Source organism: Gracilinanus agilis, chromosome 4 (genome assembly GCF_016433145.1).
Source record: "Gracilinanus agilis isolate LMUSP501 chromosome 4, AgileGrace, whole genome shotgun sequence".
In the NCBI taxonomy this organism is placed as follows: domain Eukaryota; kingdom Metazoa; phylum Chordata; class Mammalia; order Didelphimorphia; family Didelphidae; genus Gracilinanus; species Gracilinanus agilis.
The window spans coordinates 390,043,304-390,062,693 of NC_058133.1; the positions used below are offsets into that span (position 1 = coordinate 390,043,304).

The 19,390-nt window shown below is 36.9% G+C and overlaps 1 protein-coding gene across 1 annotated transcript in view; it reads right to left on the minus strand.

Annotated features, from left to right (window-relative positions):
- The window catches only part of SLC18B1 (solute carrier family 18 member B1), a 41,254-nt gene that overhangs the window by 1,398 nt on the left and 20,466 nt on the right, over positions 1-19,390 (minus strand). Inside the window, exons 11-17 of the mRNA XM_044675442.1 lie at positions 12,246-12,382; positions 10,311-10,412; positions 9,244-9,335; positions 8,079-8,174; positions 2,917-2,991; positions 2,117-2,210; positions 1,785-1,834 (exon numbers count right to left, since the gene is read on the minus strand). Coding sequence (XP_044531377.1) covers positions 1,785-1,834; positions 2,117-2,210; positions 2,917-2,991; positions 8,079-8,174; positions 9,244-9,335; positions 10,311-10,412; positions 12,246-12,382 — 646 coding nt within the window. The remainder of the gene's footprint in view (positions 1-1,784; positions 1,835-2,116; positions 2,211-2,916; positions 2,992-8,078; positions 8,175-9,243; positions 9,336-10,310; positions 10,413-12,245; positions 12,383-19,390) is intronic.

The following is a 19,390-nucleotide window of genomic DNA, read 5'->3' on the forward strand; positions in this document are numbered from 1 at the left end:
CTTTCCTTTTCTGTCCCTCCCAGCAATCATTGACCACTGAGAAAATAATCCAGGATTTCTTAAAAGGAAAAACAGTAAGTATTTTTAACTGTAGCCAAATGTTTACATGACAACAGCTCTTGTTGAGTGATGTGCTTCATTTTCTTGGAACTGAACCAACTCTATGAATATGCCACATAAAGTCATATGGCCTACTTTCCCTCAAATGAGAATTTTAAAGGGAAAAGTTGATAGTATGATGCGTAAGGATTAAAATTAAGAGACTGGCTATAATTTTACAGTTAATATTAAATCAAAAGTAGCAGGAAGAAAAACATTATAAAATAGGAGAAAGATATATATATCACCTTTCTGATGACTTCAGTTAGTTGGCTATCCTAAAGCTGCCATGCAGTTCCTAACTACACCAACTGAAGAGACCCATCCACCTCGATCACAAAAGTGAAGAGAGCAAAATCCACTCTTGACTCAGTTTATCAAACCTATTCTCCACCCACTAACTCTCACATCTGATGTTTCAAAAGCTAATTATGGCTCTCTATTTGGTCTGCACTGTGCAGGGGGCAGTCCAAGGGGACAGTGCCAGAGGACCAAGCTCTGCTTCCTGTCCTGTGACTCTTGGCTGCCTTTTTCCCATGGCTGATCTATCCTTGTAACTTGATTCACTCAGGGGTACCTGGCCTCCAGGTCAACAAGGAGATGTGAGTGACACAGGAGAGAGAGAAATCTCCTTCAGACATATGCAGTGTAAAATAAAGATAGCCAAGGAAAAAAGAATACACAAAGACTACAATAATACAACATACTGAACCCTGTATAATTAAAATGATTAAGTTTGGCAATTTGAAAGGTTGAGAAAATGTACTTTCATCAATCAACAAACATTTAATAAGCACCTACTATGTGTCAGACTTTACTACAAAGAAAGACAAAAAGATTTTATATATAAAATAATGTGCAAATATATCCAAGATAATTTTAGGTGGGGGAGGTACTAGCAATTAAGGAAAATCAAGAAAAGTTTGACTGAGATGCATAGAACTCTGGACCTGGAGTCAGGAAGACGCAAGTTCATATCTGCTTTCACAGACTTCCTAGCCATATGACCTTGATCAAATCACTTAAACTCTGTTTGCCTCAGTTTCCTAATATATAAAATGGAAATAATAGTAGTCCATACTCATAGGGTTATTGTGAAGAAGATAATTGTAAAGCACTTAGTACTGTGCCTGGCATAAAATAATCACTTTATAAATATGAACTATTGTTCTTCTTCTTCTTGTTATTATTATTATTATTATTATTAAAGGAAATGAGGAACTATAAGAGGTGGAGGTAATGAGGACATTCCCTTAAGTATAAGGAATAGCTTATGCAAAAGCCTGGAGAAAGAAATGTGATGTGTGAGAGACAGAAGAAAATTTGCCTGGAACAGAAAAGGGAGGAAGCAGAGTAGTTTATAATAAGGCTGGAAAGACAGTCCAGGTCTGAGTATTAAGGGTTTTAAATGCCTAACAGGTGAGTTCATAATAAGTATAAAAAAATAAATCCTCCTTCATTCCCAGAAGACTTTAGTTGTGCCTACAGTATATGCCATCAGTGAAGGTCCATTTGTTGATTTTGTTAAAATTACTTTTCCTTTTTAAGTCTTGGTTACAGACCAAGTTAAAAAAGGTTAAAGAAGGACTCCTGATTTGGGGAAGGGGAAAGGACATACTAGAAAATAAATATTATTTTAAAAAAATGAAAAAGTCATCAATAAAGGACAAACAAACAAGAAGTACCTCTTTCTTCGCCAGTGCTCCTGAATATAAAATAGTCCCATTGCCAATCCCTTTAAAAGAATTATAGTTGCTGGTTAAAATCACTTGTACAGTATGCACATATTTTTATTTGAAATTGTAAACTTTCAGGATATAATTTTAAGTGGATATTGAAATTTACACAACTAGTACTAGATCCACCATGCTTATCTGTGCTTCCTTCTGAGCTTCATTTTGCTCTCAGATTTGTATTTTTTCATTGAAGCTCTTTTCTCTCTTTTCTTCTTTTTTAAAAATTTGAACTTATTTCCATAAACTGTAATATAACTTAAGAGAAAAGATTGATTACTTACAGTGATTAGAGCCCAGAGTCCTTGTATAGCTGCAGCCCATTCAAAACCAATTTTTTCATATAAAAATCCACCTAGTGTTGGTCCTATGAATGCTCTAAAAAAATTAAAAGAAAGGTGAAACCAAAATGTACCTTCAGAAAGGTAGCTTTTTAAAATTAAGAGAAACTCTAAGTCTTTGAAATTATGCTTAAATGGTAATTTAGCTGAATTGCCAAAAGAAATGTAGGACCTGGGTAACCTTGTTGAACTTTGAAAAATTTAATTTCTTAAAAACTGATACCATTTTTATTACATCTTTTATATTTTTAATCTACAGATCTACAAACCACATTTTTTTTGTTTTAAAATGTTTTTCATTTTTTGTTATTTTTTTGGTTATAAAATGTGTTTCAAAGAATATCAGTCATGTCAGTATGGTGGAGCATACAATGGTAGCATAAAATATGGACCCTGTCCTCCAAGGGTTTGTAATTTAGTTTTAAATAGTCATGAATCATGGTGTTGCAGTTGTTACAGTATGTGATTAAAGTGCCAACATGAATGGTACAGACAAGGACTATAGGAATCCTGAGAATGGAGTGATCAAGGTGGAATGGTAGAAAGGAGACTCAGACTCACATCCCCTATTTTAAATCAAACACCTTTCACTGTTCCACGATAATTTTTAGAGGATTTCAAGAGTCAAGGTACTGAAATGAATCCATTAATTCTTATATCCAAGTCATATACTGCTAGCATGGTTTTAAGTTAAAATGCCAGTAAGCATAAATAGCTCATTTTATAGAAAAATAACTTCTTACCCAAGTGACCACATTGCACCAAAAAGCCCAGACACAAGTCCCAATGTACTCAATCCTTCTTCAAATCCATTTTCACTGGAGAGAGAACAAACCAAACATTTATTAAGCACAAATACTGGTAGGAGCTGGTGAGATAAAGACAATGACAAAAATCTTATTTCCAGTGTGTTGCCTCAAGGAGTGATACTCCGAGTGCTTTGGGTCTTTGTTTCTGCCCTTGACTTCTTTGGGGTATATGCCCAGTGACAGGATCATTTTGGACAATTTATTAATTTTTCTTGCCTAGTTCAAGCTGAGGTCCAGATTAGTTGGACTGATTTTCAGCTTCAAATGCAACGTATCTATACACTTGTTTTCCTATTGCTCCTCTACACTGACTGGGCTCCTTCTCTTTTGTCTTTGCAAACTTGCATGGTATGGGCTGAAATCTCAAATCTGTTTTAATAAATACATTCAGTGATTATGAGGAAAGCAGGAAGGTGATCGTATCTGTGGAAACAGGATATAATTCCTGCAGGAGGTCATTCTTGACCCAAGCATTGCAGGAAATCAGGGAGTCTAATGTTTTAACAGGGAGAGGAAAGGAGGTCGTTCCAGGTATTGGTGACAACCTATGGAAAGGTACACAGGTGGCAAATGAGATTCAGTATAAAAGATCAAGGAGGGCCAGTATGGTCAAGGAGAATGTATGAAGGAGGGCAATATCCAAGCACCTGGAAGTGGCTATCAAAAGGTTTTAAAAGCCAAAAAGAGAAGTTTATATTTTACTCTAGATGTAAGGGGAAATGCTGTGCTCATATCCATGCTTCAGGACCATAAAATTGGCAGTTGTGTGGAAAATGAACTGAAGAGGAGACTATTAAGATGGTGTGGGTGAGAGCTGGTGAAGGGTCTAAATTAAGTTGGTGGGTACGATGGTAGTAAGTAGATTTTTATAAGAAACATTGGGGATAGAATTGATAGGATTGGCATGTGATTAGATTTATAGGGTGAGGGTCATCAGACTACCAATAGGCACCTGAGGTTGGATTTGAACTCAAGTTTCCTGCCTCTAGACCCAGGGTTAACAGTGTTCCCACCTAACTACTGGGATAGAATGCTGGACTGGGAATGTGGAGGTTCAAATCTGGTCTCAGATACTTAGTACTGTGTGACCCTGGGCAAGTCTCTTAATTCCTATCTGCCTCAGTTGCCTCAACTGTAAAGGGAGCGAGAACAGCACCTAAACTCCCAGGGCTGTGGAGACACTCATTATATGGCACTTAGCACCACGCCACAGTCCTTGCTATGTAAATGTTTATACTCTCCTCGGGGTCCACTGCGCCAGCTCACTTGTCTTCCAGTCAACTGACAATGAGGGACTAAGTTTAGGAGAGACTAGGGCCCAGTATCTGGAGCTGGGAGCAGGCTGCACAGAGGATACACTCATCAGACAAGGCTGAGCCCTCTGACACAAACGACATCCTGCACACGTGGCGTCAGAAGCCCCTCCTACACTCTAATTTAGTACCGCCTACTCGGAGGTGCTCTCCCCCATCTCCTTCATTCTTAAGGAGTGGCACGTGGCTCTCAAGCCCGAGCATGGCTCTTCCCCGCCTCCCAGCCCGGCCCCTCTGGGTGCACTGCTCTCTTCCATCCCCATGGCCTCTCTCTCCAGGACGCCTCGTATGCAAATCAGACTCCATATTGCCCAAGAAGCCAGACTGCTGAGCCCCGGAGTCCCCATCTGGGCGTACTGTTTTCACTCCTCCCCTCTCTCCAGCCGCTTCATCCTTCCTAACCCACGTGGTTCTAGCCTAGCTTCCTTCCCTTGCCTTGAGAGTCAGCAAGTTCTGCGAGGTCCGCGGGATGCCTTTTATTCCCTTGCTTCCTCGTTCTTGGAGACCCGCCGCTATCCCTCCCTCCTTCCCTCACCATCCACCTCCTGGGCCCCGGCTGCTGAATGCTTCTAGAGCTGACGGGCTGCGATACCGACAAGTCTTCGGGGCTATGCTTGGTGATGAGTTGGGTGGCATTTGGTTTCTTTAACTGTTGTTCATTAACATTATTGTCATTATGTAGTTTTCCTGGTTCTGATTCTTTCACTGTTTCAATCCATATAGTCATGTACTATAATTTGCTTGGTAATCTCCCAAATCAATAGGCATCCTCTTTATTTCTAATTCTTCACTATGAAAAAAGCATTATCTATACTTTGGTATATATGAGAGTTTTCTGCCTGATTTTGTTCAAGTATATGTCTAGCAGTGGAATTGCAGAAGGGTATGAGCATGTTATTAGCTTTTTAAAAGAATAATTCTAGGCTTTCAAAAATGGTTGGACCAATTTACAGTTCCACCGACAGTGTATTAGTATGATTGTCATTTCACTGTGCTTCCATCATTGACTATGTTCATCTTTTGTCATCTTTAGGGAATTGAAGTGAAAATGTATGGCTTTTATTTTTATTTCTCTTTTTATTAGTGATTTGGAACAATCTTTCATATGGTTATTAATACTCTGCAATTCTTTTTTTCTTCCCTGAATTGACTCTTAAGTTTCCTGATGCTGCCAGTTCCAACTCTTCCTTAAACCCCCATGGCTACCTTCTCTCTCATCAAAAAATCTCCCTCCATCTTTACTAAGGAAATGCATTATAAATGCCCTCTTTTCCCCCTTTCCACACCAGTACTTCTGCAGAGCCACAAGTCTTCTGTGCTGCTCAGGTCCAATCACAGAGAAAGAAATGTGTCTGCTTCTTGCCAAGGCACTCTTTTTGTGCAATAAAGCTACCCTCTCTAGGAGCTTTGCTTCATTGATGATGTTTTCTTTGTCTTCTTCAAACTCTCCCTGTTTACTAGCAGCTTCTTCACTACCTAAGAATATATTCAGGTGTCCCTTACCTTAAAATGAAAAAGCCACAAGAACAATAACAAAATAGACAAGCCCTCATTCATCTCAGGGAATCATCTTTCTTTAACCAAGAGTGGTCTCTTTTCACTGCCTCACCTTCTACTCACTTGCTTTTCAGCTTCTTCTAAGCCGGTGATGGAAAACCCATGACATGCATGTCACCACTGACACACGTAGCCATTTTTAATGACATGCGGCCACATACAGAGAAGTATGGGGCAGCATGCTGAGAATGAAACATTTGTTGTAGTGTAGTGTAGACACTCTGTGCACTATAGATGACAATTCTACCTATATTAATTTACCTATTTTGGTTTATTAAATGCTGTTATATATTACAATGATACATTTTTGTTATTTAAACTATAAATATTGCAAAATTATGTTTTTTTTTCTCAAAGTGACACATCACTTGAGTTATGCTCGTTTTTTTGGCGAATTTTGACAGTCCAAGCTCAAAAGATTGCCCATCACTGTTCTAAACTGACCTCTGCCCTCAGATTGTTATCAGTGATCAACACTAAGTCCACTGGTCTTTTCTCTGGCCACATTCTTCTTGCCCTTTCCTTAAAGATATCTCTCCTCTTTTCTTTTGACTTCAGTGATATTGCTTTCTCCTCCTTTGTGATCTTTCTTTAGTTTCCCCTTCAAGGGCCCCATCCATCCCATTCCTTACATGCATGTAACAGCATGGCTGTTCCCCAAAACGTTCTTTCTTTATTTTCTCTTCTTTACTGATTTACTTTTTTTTTTTTTTTACTTATTGTTTATGGGATAAAGTATCAACTCTTCTCCTTATCAGAGAGCACTGGTGTAGAAGTCAGAAAGACACAGCTTCAAATCCTGCCTCAGACTCTGTAAAACTCTTAACAAGTCACTTGACTCACTGTTTTGAGGCTCACTGTCCCCATCTGTAAAGTTAAGAACTGAACTCAGTGACCTCTAAGTTGCCTTCTAGCTCCAAATCTATGACTACACATAAGGTCATCATGAAAATAATTGCCATATAAGCCCTAATATAAAATTCAATTACTTATAATTCTGGGCACTAAGATAAGACCAAAATGGATAATGGATACATGATCTAGACATAAAAGGAAAAAAGCATAAGCAAATCAGAAGAACGGGGAACAAATTACCAAATTTATGGATAAGAGAGGAATTTATGAGTAAACAAGAAATGTAGAGCATTATGAAATATAAAATGGATAATTTTGAGTACATTAAATTGAAAGGTTTTTGTACAAATAAAATAAATGTTGCCAAGATTAGAAGAAAGCAGACAATTGGGGAAAAGTTTTCATGGACAGTGCCATGGACAGAGGTCCCATATCTAAAATAAACAGAGAACTTTGTCAAATTTATGGAAATAAGAGCCAGCTCCCAAATGATAAATGGGAAAAATATATGAATAGACAGTTTTCAGTTGAAGAATCAAAGCCATATAAAGGTACATTAAAAAAATCTCTTACTACTGATTAGGGAAATGCAAATCAAAACAATTCTGAGGTATCATCTCACACCTATCAGAATGGCTAAAATGGCAAAATGACAAATGTTAGAAAGGAAATAGAACAGTGGGGACACTAATACGCTGTTGGTAGTACTGTGAACTGACCCAACCATTTGGAATTAAGCCCAGAAAACTATAAAATTGTGTATATCTTTAGATCCAGCAATACCATTGTTGGGTCTGTTTCCCAAGGAGATCAAGGAAAAAGGAAAAGAAACTATATGTCCCAAAATATTTATAGCAGCTCTGTTTTTGTGGTGGCAAAGAAATTAAAAATTGAGGGGATGTCCATGAATTGGGGAATGGTTTAAAAAATTGTGTTATGATTGTGATGGAATTCTGTTGTGCTGTAAGAAACAATGAGTAGATTAATTTTTTAAAAAAGAACTTTGAAAGAATTATATGGGATAATGAAGAGTAAAATAAATAGAACCGAGAGAACATTATATACAACTACAGATTTAATATTTGAAGAATAATTAATTTGTGAGTGTTCACTCAGAGAATGAACTAAGAAGTAGAAACATGAAAGACATAATCTATATGTTTTGTAAAATTATGCCTTTTATGGTGTGGAGGAAGGAGTTGAATAAAATTTTTTTAATTTCTGGGATTAAATATCTTGAAGGTTTTAAGTAGTGGGATCTCTCATCTTTTATGATAGTGTCTCTCCACACAATGAAACTAAAGAAAATTTCCAACATTTATTACTATCCCAAACACATAAGTATTCTAATCAATTGAAATGATCACTTACTATGCACAACTGAGTACCTCTGGGAAAGTTGGTATTATACTCATGCCAGCAGAGACACCATTCACAACCAGTACTAGGACTAATAGCCACAGCTGACTGCAAAAAAAAAATTAAGAGAAAAAAAATTAGTGTTTTAAAGAAAGTGAAAGCTTTGTGCTAATGGGATCAAGGTCACAAGCTAGTTAGCTTCCCACAGATAAGAACTCTTGTTGGCCTTGACTCTAGAAGTCACATCTCATGCTATCAGAGATTCAAAGTGATCACACTGGTGTGGTGGTTCCAGCATATATACCCCTTGGAAACCCAGTCACCTTCATATTTCAAGAATAGTCCGTTTACTTTTCTTAGCCCTACCCATCATATTTCCTCCTTTTCTTTCTGTTCTTAGGTCAGTTCCAATACCTTTTGATGCATAAGCAGATAACTATACTGTCTTAAGGCATGCCTTTTAGCTTTGTTTCTCTCCTGCAGTATCTCTGGAAGTCAGACATATGGTAAATTCTGGCCATACCTTACTAATCCACATCTGAATATTATATTAACAAATGCCTTTTGCAGTGGTCCTTTTGGCAAAGCTTAGACTGGTTGCTGTGTGAAGCTGAGAAGAAATCCATCTCCTAGGGTCGTTAGTGACTCAGGCTCCTTCAAAAGGCATCCAAATCAAGTTCACCAGGACTGTTATATTTCCATTATCAGTGCTTTTTTAAAAAAGTGCTTTTTAAAGGCAAATGAGAGCAAAGGGTCCTAAAGTAGAGTGTTTTTGTTTTTCTTCTAATCAAAGCACCAGAAATGTCTCCTTTATTTTGGCACACAAAGAAGCATCAATTTAATGAAATGAAATTTAGCATTAATATTTTTAAATAAAGAGGAGATTCATGGGTAATACAGGCATCTTTTCAGCATTCTTTTACTTATTCTCAGTAACTTAGGTCACTTAAAAAGTTCAGATCCTGAGGGCAGCTGGGTAGCTCAGTTTGTTTGAGTAATATGGAAGAGCTGGCAAACATTCTATATGGCCCCAAGCCCAAAAGTAACTCACTGATAAAAGGCAGGTACAATGTAAAAAAAAAAAAAAAAAAAGATATACCTCAGATTAATTGCAGTAACTTAAAGAATTCACAATTATATTTATACAATAATATTGAGAAAATAAAAGAAATTTTACCTCTTGATATGTAAGATTGGAACAGGTCCTAAAAGCATATAGCATACTGCTGTTATTATGTTTCCAGAAACCAGAAGCCATTTCCTTAGATACTAATAAAGAAAATACAAGAGCCAGATGAAATCCCTAGAAGTAAGATTTTTTTTACTTATTTTTAGAGTAGCAGAAGTTGAAGGCAAGGTAATACTATTTTTAAGACTAAGTGAACAGAAAAAACAACTCCTCTTTTGTTTTGAGGAAATAAATGTGGGAAACTGAATGAAGGTGAGGACAGAATTATGTGGCATTTATCAATAACAATAATAGTAATAGCTAATATTTATATAGTGCTTACTATGTGCCAGGCACTGTGCAAAGCACTTTTCAATTATTTCATTTTTATCTCTCAAAGAAAATGTTGAGGGATTAGAGAAAACAAAGAAAAACACACTTTTGTTTATTATTATGTACACTTGCTTTTTGAGTTATGGTTTCTAGGTAAGTAAAAAAGGTTTGTAATTAAAGGAGAATGCTATTTATATGGCAATGTCTCCACCACATGTTATTTTAAAAAAAGGCTACTTGTAAAATTAAAAGGGAGATACCAAGAGCAAATTACACCTTATGTACATTCTTGAAAACAGCCTAAACATAATAAGGTAAAAAAAAACAAGTGATTCAAGAACCTTCCTTTATAAGAAATACTGAACAATTTTCCAGAAATTTTGAGAAATTAAGAGAAAATGAAAATCTAGGTTGAGGGTCAGAAGAGGGAAAACATAACCAACAAGGGCTATAAAAACCCAAGATATGGCCATATTAGCATTTTTCCCTTCTAACTGATAGCTTAGTCCAAGATAAGGAATAGAAGTGACAGTGAGTGGTTCCACATACTAACAATAGCTATTTTTTGGTCAATTCCTTTTCTTTCTATATTTACAATAAAAATTAAAATTTTGTGTGTTCTCAAAATCAAAATTCTATGTTGAAGGAAGGAAGGATCTTAGCCAGGGATATGTTACATGTTTTAAGAACCTTAGATAACTTGAAAACACAAAAGTAAATTCTTTAGAAAAAAGAATACTTACTGGTACTTTGTCACTTAGCAGTCCAAAAAGGGGTGAAGAAATGGAATATGATAATGCCAGCCCCAGAAATACGAGCCCCACATATCCTGCTGACAAATTAAACTGCAAGAGAAATATTGCACTGGTCATGATTAAGTCTTAACTCTTCAGGAGCCCTTCCGGTGGATTTTAGAATCTTTGAATGTCTACAGGGAAAGTTACATATTTATTTTCAGTTATCCCTAAATGAAATTTCCTTTAATTAAGAATTTAAAAACAAAGGAGGATTCTGAGAATGGGTCCATCGCTTCACTGGATTTGTCACAGGGTGGTGGTGATGGGGGACCATGACCCCAAAAATGGCTAAGAAATTTGATTCAAACAATGTGCCTTTCACACTTTCATCATATTTCACATTACTATGCCTTAGTAAGAATCAATTAGTACAGTTAAGCCCCTTTCCTATTCTACCCTCTAATTCACCTTATATCAACTTTTATTTTTATTTAAGTAATTCTCTTTCTACTTATTGGAAGTGGTGCTGCATAGGAGAGACGGCTTGGGACAGAAGGAAGAACCTAGGGGCCTTGGGTACTTCCACTAGCCAGGAGCCAACAGGTCCCACTTCTCTGGACTCAGTTTACTCTCCCATAAAAAAGAAATAGTTACATACTCAGTGAGATGTCTATGTGGAATCCCTTTGAAAACTGTGAGGTGCTATACCAGTGATGGAGAACTTTTAGTGCTGGGTCCTGCCCCCAGCCCCGAGACTGAGTGCTGTGCCCACCCCCCCAGAGACCGAGTACCATGCTTGTACCCCCTTCACTCCCCCAGTGCTGGATGCCCTGCCCTGCCCCACCCCACATAGAGAAGGGAGAAAGTTCTCCCATTGGGCAGCTGGGCAGAGAGCTCCTCTGGAGGCCTTCTGTCTTTCTAGTAACCAACTCTAGGGGAGGGAGGGCAGCCGAGTGCCCACAGAGAGCCATAGGCACTCGTGCCATAGGTTCTCCATCACTGTGCTATACATATATAAGGTATCATTGCTTAGTTTAGTGTTTTAAATGTTTTCTTAGAGCCTATGTTGATGGATTCATTTCCCCCTTCTCTCTCTCCCCTAGGAGAAATTGAAGTTATCACTAAGCAAATATATTAAGAAACATTCATAAAAGCAAGTCTTACCTACCAGAAGGAAAGCCTTTGGAAAAAAACACATTAACAGGATAGAAAAATAGACAACTAAATGTCAAGAAAATGTTAATAATTAAATCAATTTGGCCTCTAAACTAAACGAGCTGTCAGTACTAATTATTTCAAATCATATTAATGGTTCTAATAATTTCATGAATGTGGTATTCCCTCCATCAGTACAGATCACAGCCCATCCAAGCCTTACCATCCTATACAACCCTTCTCCATGTCCTCTGTCCCATAGATACAGCACAGATGATTTATCCAATATGAACCACTGTAGCTCTTGGACTATGCCTTAATGTTATCATCTGAAAGCCATTTTATCATTTAAAAAAAGATTTGGGATTATGGTGCTGCCCAGGCAGTGTCCTAGGTCACTTTCTCCTCGTGTTATTTTTCCAGTAGAATTGTTAACTTTTACAAAGCACTTTTCTAAGGGTTGCAAAAGTTCTTTATGTACATGATTTCATTTGATTCTCACATTTTACATTGGGGAAACTGAGGCCCAGAGAAGGTGAATGATTTACCTGTGGTCCCACTACTGGTAAGTGTCAGAGAGGGGATTCACTTCCACATCCTTCTAGACTTCGGATACAGCCTTTATGCCACTACACCAGAGGGAAGTGGAGAACTTTGAGCCCAAGAAAAACCTCCTATTTTTATAAAAATCTTACATGATCATTTAGAGGCCTTTCCTAAAAGCTGAGTAGCAGGCAGCTTATGTTAATATGCAAAACTAAAGTTTTTATATTGAGTATTACTTACTTTATTCAATACAAAGAGAGACAGAGTAGGATCCAAGAATCCAAAACCTCCACTCAACGAAATGATGACAAATGATATAAGAACAACCTTCGGTAGAGTAACAAGTTTCCAGAAAGAGTGTTCACTAGGAGAAGCATCTATTGATCAAAGAAGAGAAATTTTTTGTTCAATTTTTAAAAATGTTATTGATAGCTCTTATTTTCATGATCATTTTCACTTCCCAATGTATTTTTCCCTCCTCCCTACCTAGAGATCCAATCTTATTAATTATGAAATAGATACCTATGGGACTTGGTAGTCTCCAAGGTAACTCCCTCATTTGAAGACACAGGTTTGGAGAACTAAAATGATTTATCTAAGGTCACATAGTCACTTAGGGACATTGCTGAGAGTATACTTTTCATAAACTGGAGAAGATTGTAGTCTTTGGTTACCCAAAAATATCTCCCTCACTAGCTTGCAAAGAGAGCATAACATTCCTAACCATCCATGAGACTTATTCTTTTGGGATGTGAAATAGTGATAAAGGAATCAACATCAACCCAGAGAAAGGCCTAGGATCTAACTTTGGCCTTGTGTTGTCCAAGTCTACTATCAAGGATTTGGATGAAGGTATACTTATAGATGACTCAGATCTGGGAGTGACAGACAGTGCAGGCACTGGAAGACAGAGTCAAGACACAAAAAGTCTCTAAAGGCAAATGTGGCTTTTAGAAGGTCAAATCTAAAATGATATATTTATTGCTATTACAATTTGAGACACACTTAAAAAGACTCATCTGTACAGGGGCAGAAATGGAGACACGAATGACAAATGTTGAAGGAGTTGTATAAAAATGGCTGGTAGAATTGTAAACTGATCCAAACATTTTAGAGAACAATCTGGAATTATCCACAAAGAGTTATAAAACTATACCTTTTGACTTAGCAATACCACTATTAGGTTTATTTCCTAAAGTGCTCAGGAAAAAAGGACCTATGTGTTTTAAAATATTTATAGCAGCTCACTTTGTGGTGGCAAAGAACTGGAAATTGAGAGTATGCCCATCAAATGGGGAATGGCTAAACCAGTCATGGCATATGCTTGTGATGGAATACTACTGCAAGGTAAGAAATGATGGGCAGACTAATTCTAGACAAACATAAAAAGACCTATGTGAAATTATAAAGAGTGAAATGAGCAATACAAGAGAACATTATATATAGCAACAGAAATAGTTTCAAGAATGATTTACGTATGTCTACCTCTAAAGAAAGAAATAAGACATATGTATAAATATCTTTTTTGTTAAATAAATGCCTTCTCTAATGAGGGGAGAGGGAGATAATGGAGTATTTAATATAACATACATTAATTTTTAAAAAATTAAAAAGATCTAGTAGCATCATTGACCTTATATCGACAATATGACAATGTTTTGTTGTTTTTTTTTTTTAAAGAAGAATTAGTACAATTTTAAATTGTGTTGCAAGGCATAATGTATTGATCAAAAGAAGATATAGCCTTTGGTTAACACATTTTAGGAAAGCACTGGAAAACTGGAAAAGGCACAGAGAAGGGTGACCAGGGTGATAAAAGAAGCACACAGACCATGTTATATAAATATTGGGTGAAGCAGCAGCCCAACAATATGCAGTTTCCTAAGCATGAGCTTCGCTGGACTTGAAAGCCAGGACAGAACAGAACTGAATGTAGGATTAGGAAAGGACGGTTTGCCACCATGTGGCTAAAAATGGTATCAGCATCTTTGGAGATGCAAAAGGTAGACATATATAACCAGAGAATTAAAGTCAAAGTGTTTCTGAGTTAGTTTATTTTTCAATTCAAATGTTAATTCTGGGCTGATAAAATTTTGAAGAAAATTTAGCTAAAATCTTCAAATTCAGCCGGTGACATTTATTAAACATCTGCCATGGACAATCATTATACTAGATGCTGGAATAAGCTAAAAGTTTAAGGTCCTAAAGCTCTTTCCCTTAGGAATCTCAAAAAAAAAAAATGTAATAATGTTGACAGAAAGGGCCCAAATCAAAAATCATTAAAGTCTCACAGACTATATAACAAAGTTCATTTGGAATAACAAAAGGTCAAGATTATCAAGGGAAATAATGAAAAAAAAAATGTGAAGGAAGGGGGCCTAGCAGTACCAGATATTAAACTGTACTATAAAGCAGCAGTCATCAAAACAATATGGTACTGGCTAAGAGATAGAGAGGAGGATCAGTGGAATAGACTTGGGGTAAATGACATCAGCAAGACAGTGTATGATAAACCCAAAGAGCCCAACTTTTGGGACATGAATCCACTATTTGACAAAAACTGCTGGGAAATTTGGAAAACAATATGGGAGAGAATAGGTTTAGATCAACATCTCACACCCTACACCAAGATAAATTCAGAATGGGTGAATGACTTGAATATAAAGAGGGAAACTATAAATAAGTTAAGGGAACACAGAATAGTATACTTGTCAGATCTCTGGGAAAGGAAAGATTTTAAAACCAAGCAAGAGTTTGAGAAAATTACAAAATGTAAAATAAATGATTTTGATTATATCAAACTAAAAAGCTTTTGTACAAACAAAAACAATGTAGTCAAAATCAGAAGGGAAACAACAAATTGGGAAAAAATCTTCATAACAAAAAACTCTGACAGGGGTCTAATTACTCAAATATACAAAGAATTAAACCAATTGTATAAAAAATCAAGCCATTCCCCAATTGATAAATGGGCAAGAGACATGAATAGGCAATTTTCAGATAAAGAAATCAAAAGTATCAATAAGCACATGAGAAAGTGTTCTAAATCTCTAATAATTAGAGAAATGCAAATCAAAACAACTCTGAGATATCACCTCACACTTAGCAGATTGGCTAAAATGAAAGAAGGGGAGAGTAATGAATGCTGGAGGGGATGTGGCAAAACTGGGACATTAATGCATTGCTGGTGGAGTTGTGAACTGATTCAACCATTCTGGCTGGCAATTTGGAATCATGCTCAAAGGGCTATAAAAGAATGCCTGCCCTTTGATCCAGCTATACCATTGTTGGGTTTGTACCCCAAAGAGATCATAGATAAACAGACTTGTACGAAAATATTTATAGCTGCGCTTTTTGTGGTGGCAAAAAACTGGAAAATGAGGTTATGCCCTTCAATTGGGGAATGGCTGAACAAATTGTGGTATATGCGGGTGATGGAATACTATTGCGCTCAAAGGAATAATAAACTGGAGGAGTTCCAGGTGAACTGGAAAGACCTCCAGGAATTGATGCAGAGCAAAAGGAGCAGAGCCAGAGAACATTGTACACAGAGACTGATACACTGTGGTAAAATGGAATGTAATGGACTTCTGTACTAGCAGCAATGCAATGACCCAGGACAATTCTGAGGGACTTATGGAAAAGAATGCTACCCACATTCAGAGGAAGAACTACAGGAGTGGAAACACAGAAGAAAAACAACTGCTTGAACACATGGGTTGAGGCGGACATGATTGGGGATGTAGACTTGAAACTACAACACCAATGCAACTATCAACAATTTGGAAATAGGTCTTGATCAATGACACATGTTAAAACCAGTGGAAATACACATCTGCCATGGGGGGGGGGGGAAGGGGACAGTAAGAGCATGAATTATGTAACCATGTTAACTTTAAAAAAAAATAAATATTAATAAATGTTTAAAAAAAATCTCACAGACTCCCATGAACCCAAATAAAAGGAATATACACATTAAAATATAATACTAGGAAGCTGCTAAACTGATTTTGAAGGATTAAAGTTATATAAAATTAACCAAACTATTTCAACTTTTTTGCAGAAAGCAATGGGCTTGAAGTCAGGAAAGCATGGGTTCAAATCCTGCCTTAGATTTGACTTAAAAGTTGGATGACCTGGGCAAGTCACTTAACCCTTTTGAGCTTCAGTGTCCTCATATCTAAGATGGAATTCTACTGCCAACCTCAGAGATGTTATGAGGATAAATTGAGATAATTTACATAAAGCACTTTGTAGATCTTGTCAGTCATATATATGTATAAGATTCTGGATTTGAACTCTGGTCTTCCTGACTCTGAAGCCACATAATGTTACCTTTTTATTAGTTATTATTATTATTGCTGCTATTGTTATTGTTATTATGACTTCTGAATCCAGCCTCAACTTTTTTTCTGAAGTTTACTCCCACATTTCTGTTGTCACCGTGACAGTAGAATTTTTTCATCTAGCAGTCCCATCGTCATATTTATCATTTCAAAAACTGAATTAATCAACCTTGTATATAATGAGAGACAGAATACTGGGTAGAGAATTAGGAAGCTTTGGTTTTATATTACTCACTAATTTATATTTCCTCTGCATTATCTACCCTTTGTGATTTCCAGAGATGAAAATAACCACAGCAACAAAAGGTATATTCTCCCCAACTTTGGTCAGCTCCAGGTGATGAAACTTTTGAGAAACTGAAATTTTCCTCACAAAAAGGCATAATCATTATTAATTCTATATATGAAAAAGACAAATTCCAATGACTCCATAAACTCAGCTAAATTGGGCAACCTTGATGATTCTAACATCAGTCCTATATCCATTGACTTAGACATTTAGGATGACCCCAGGTTAATGAGGGAAGTGATTTCAAAGCAAACAAAGGGAAAAATGAACTAAGGGATGAAAAGGTCAATAATGATCTACAGAATCAGGGACATAAGGAAATTCCTACCATGGGTAATGTTCTTCCTATCACCTGCAAGACTGTTATTTCTACGAGTGAGGCACCACAGAGGCTGGGGGCAAGACAATAACAGAGAAACTGTTTAGATGAAGAAACTTCAAATAGATATGCCTTAAAAATTTTAATTCCATGAAGAATAAAGAGACTAAAAAAGGCCTAAATAAATATCAGTGTCATAATCAAAGAATAAAAATCTAAGGTAGACAGAAAGAGAAGATGGAAAGTGAGAATGAGGGGGAGAAATTCTTTTTTAGAAAAAAAGTGCTGAAAAGCATAAAAACTCATGAACAAAACAAGTAAAAGAGAAGGGGAAGAAGAGGTATTCTACTTGAATACTGAGAGGAAAAAAAAGGAATCAGATAACTGGATTAAAGAAAGTAAGTAAAAGGTACATCTCAAAAATTGTAAGAGAAGGTGCCAACTTGCACTGATAAGAGTTTTCTCATTTGGGAGATACCAATCCAATGAAATAAAAAGGCCTTACTCCTTGCCTCAATAAAATGAGGAATGATTCCTTTAAAAGGAAACATTTAGAATATTAGATGTTTATTTTTTAATCAAGTGATTAAATAAAAAATAAAACCAGCAACTTTCCCTTACTTAGTACTAAGAAGAGAGGAATTTAATTGGCATATGAAATTTCCAGATGAGGAAACTTCCTTTGATATGCAAGTCAACTGAGAAAGAAAGTACTGTATGTAGAAATGGGAAACTGGTAGCTCTGGAGTATAAAGGAGAGAAAAAGAAGGGAAAAGAATTTTGATTTGAAGTAGCATAAAGTGCCAACTGGGGAAGGCAGGGCCACTCCAGAAAGAATTATCTCTAAGTATATACTGAAGATAAGCTTTGCTTTCTTTACAAGTTTACTTACAGATAGTCTCAAATCTAACAAAACATAGTTTTCAGAACTAAGTTCTGCTATATGGTGGGATTTTTTTGGTCTTGGTGGGTCACTGTCATTTGGAGTTCCTTTTGTTCTTATATTATGTTATTTTATTGCCAAAAACATGATCATTATTCAAAAGAAAAATTAAAAAGAGAATATTCCTCTCTGCTATTTATTACTTTGTGATCTGATGTGAACCATTTAAGCTTCTTTGGATCTCAGTTTTCTCATTTATAAAAAGGCACATATTAGATGAAAAGGGTTATACTAAATAAGTTTATTAAAACTTTTTTGTATGTGTCATGGGTCTTTATGTGTTATGTTTGTTGAAACCTATGAACCCCTTCTCCAAATAATATTTTTATTTATTTTTTAAAAACCCTTACCTTATGTCTTAGAATAAATGCTGTTTATTGGTTTCCATGCAGACATAAGAGTGGTAAGGGCTAAGCAATGGGGGTTAAGAGACTTGCTCCAGTGTCACACACCTAGGAAGTGTCTGAGGTCAAATTTAAGCCCAGGACCCTCCATCTCTAGGCCTGGCTCTCAATCCACTGAACCACCAAGTTGCTTCCCAAATAACATTATTATATGAATAAAATATGGAGAATGACAAAAGAAACCAATTATGTTGAAATATGTCATATTCAAACTCTGGGAGTTGTGAGTCTCACCTTGATTGACAGGTGAAGACAGTTGGAGACATCAGAATGTTCCCAGATGCCGTGAGGACAAGAGGAAAGGCAGTTGGCGAGAGGATATAAATACCCAGACAGCCATCTGACAAGGGCCCTGGGCTTTGGACCCTTGGCCTTGGACATTGATCTCTGATCTTGGAGCATTGACCTGTGGATCTTTGACTGTGGGTCCTCTAATTCTCTCTGAATTCCCCCTAGATATTTAGACATCTGAACCATCATTAGATATTTAGGTATCTGGGCCCAGGTAGGAACCGGGAAAAGGGAAGGAGAAGAAGCAGAGGGAGGTAAGGGAGGTAAAGGAGCCTGACAGCTGTAGGACTGACATAACAACTGGCAATAAGAAGCTGAGAGGGATCATCAATATCTGTATCAACCAAACAGATTGCTTTCTCTGGTTTGGCCATGGCCAAGCTGAGCCAGAGGAGGTGAAGAACAAGAGCTCCAGCATTACTGAAATAGCCTACAGTCCTGAGGGATTAGTGATCATAGCCATTAGTGACAGGGTCTCCTATCCCCAATCTGTTCCTGATTATTCCCTTCCCTTATTAACATCTATAGATAAAGTTTATTAAGTACCTTCCTGAGTGATTATTACATCACAACCCTTGGGGAGGGAGCAACGCAGTCAGATGAAAACATTATCCAAGGCTAATAGAGCCCAATATTAATAATCAATCCAACCCCAGGTGGGACCTGAAAGGGTTATCCATCCACCTGACTTTTAGGGATCCTGCCTGGGCACTGTTATCAAGAAGGGGCAGTTATTATAACATTCAGCTGAGTGACAGGACTCCGGTGTCCCTGCACCAGCTATCAAGAGAAT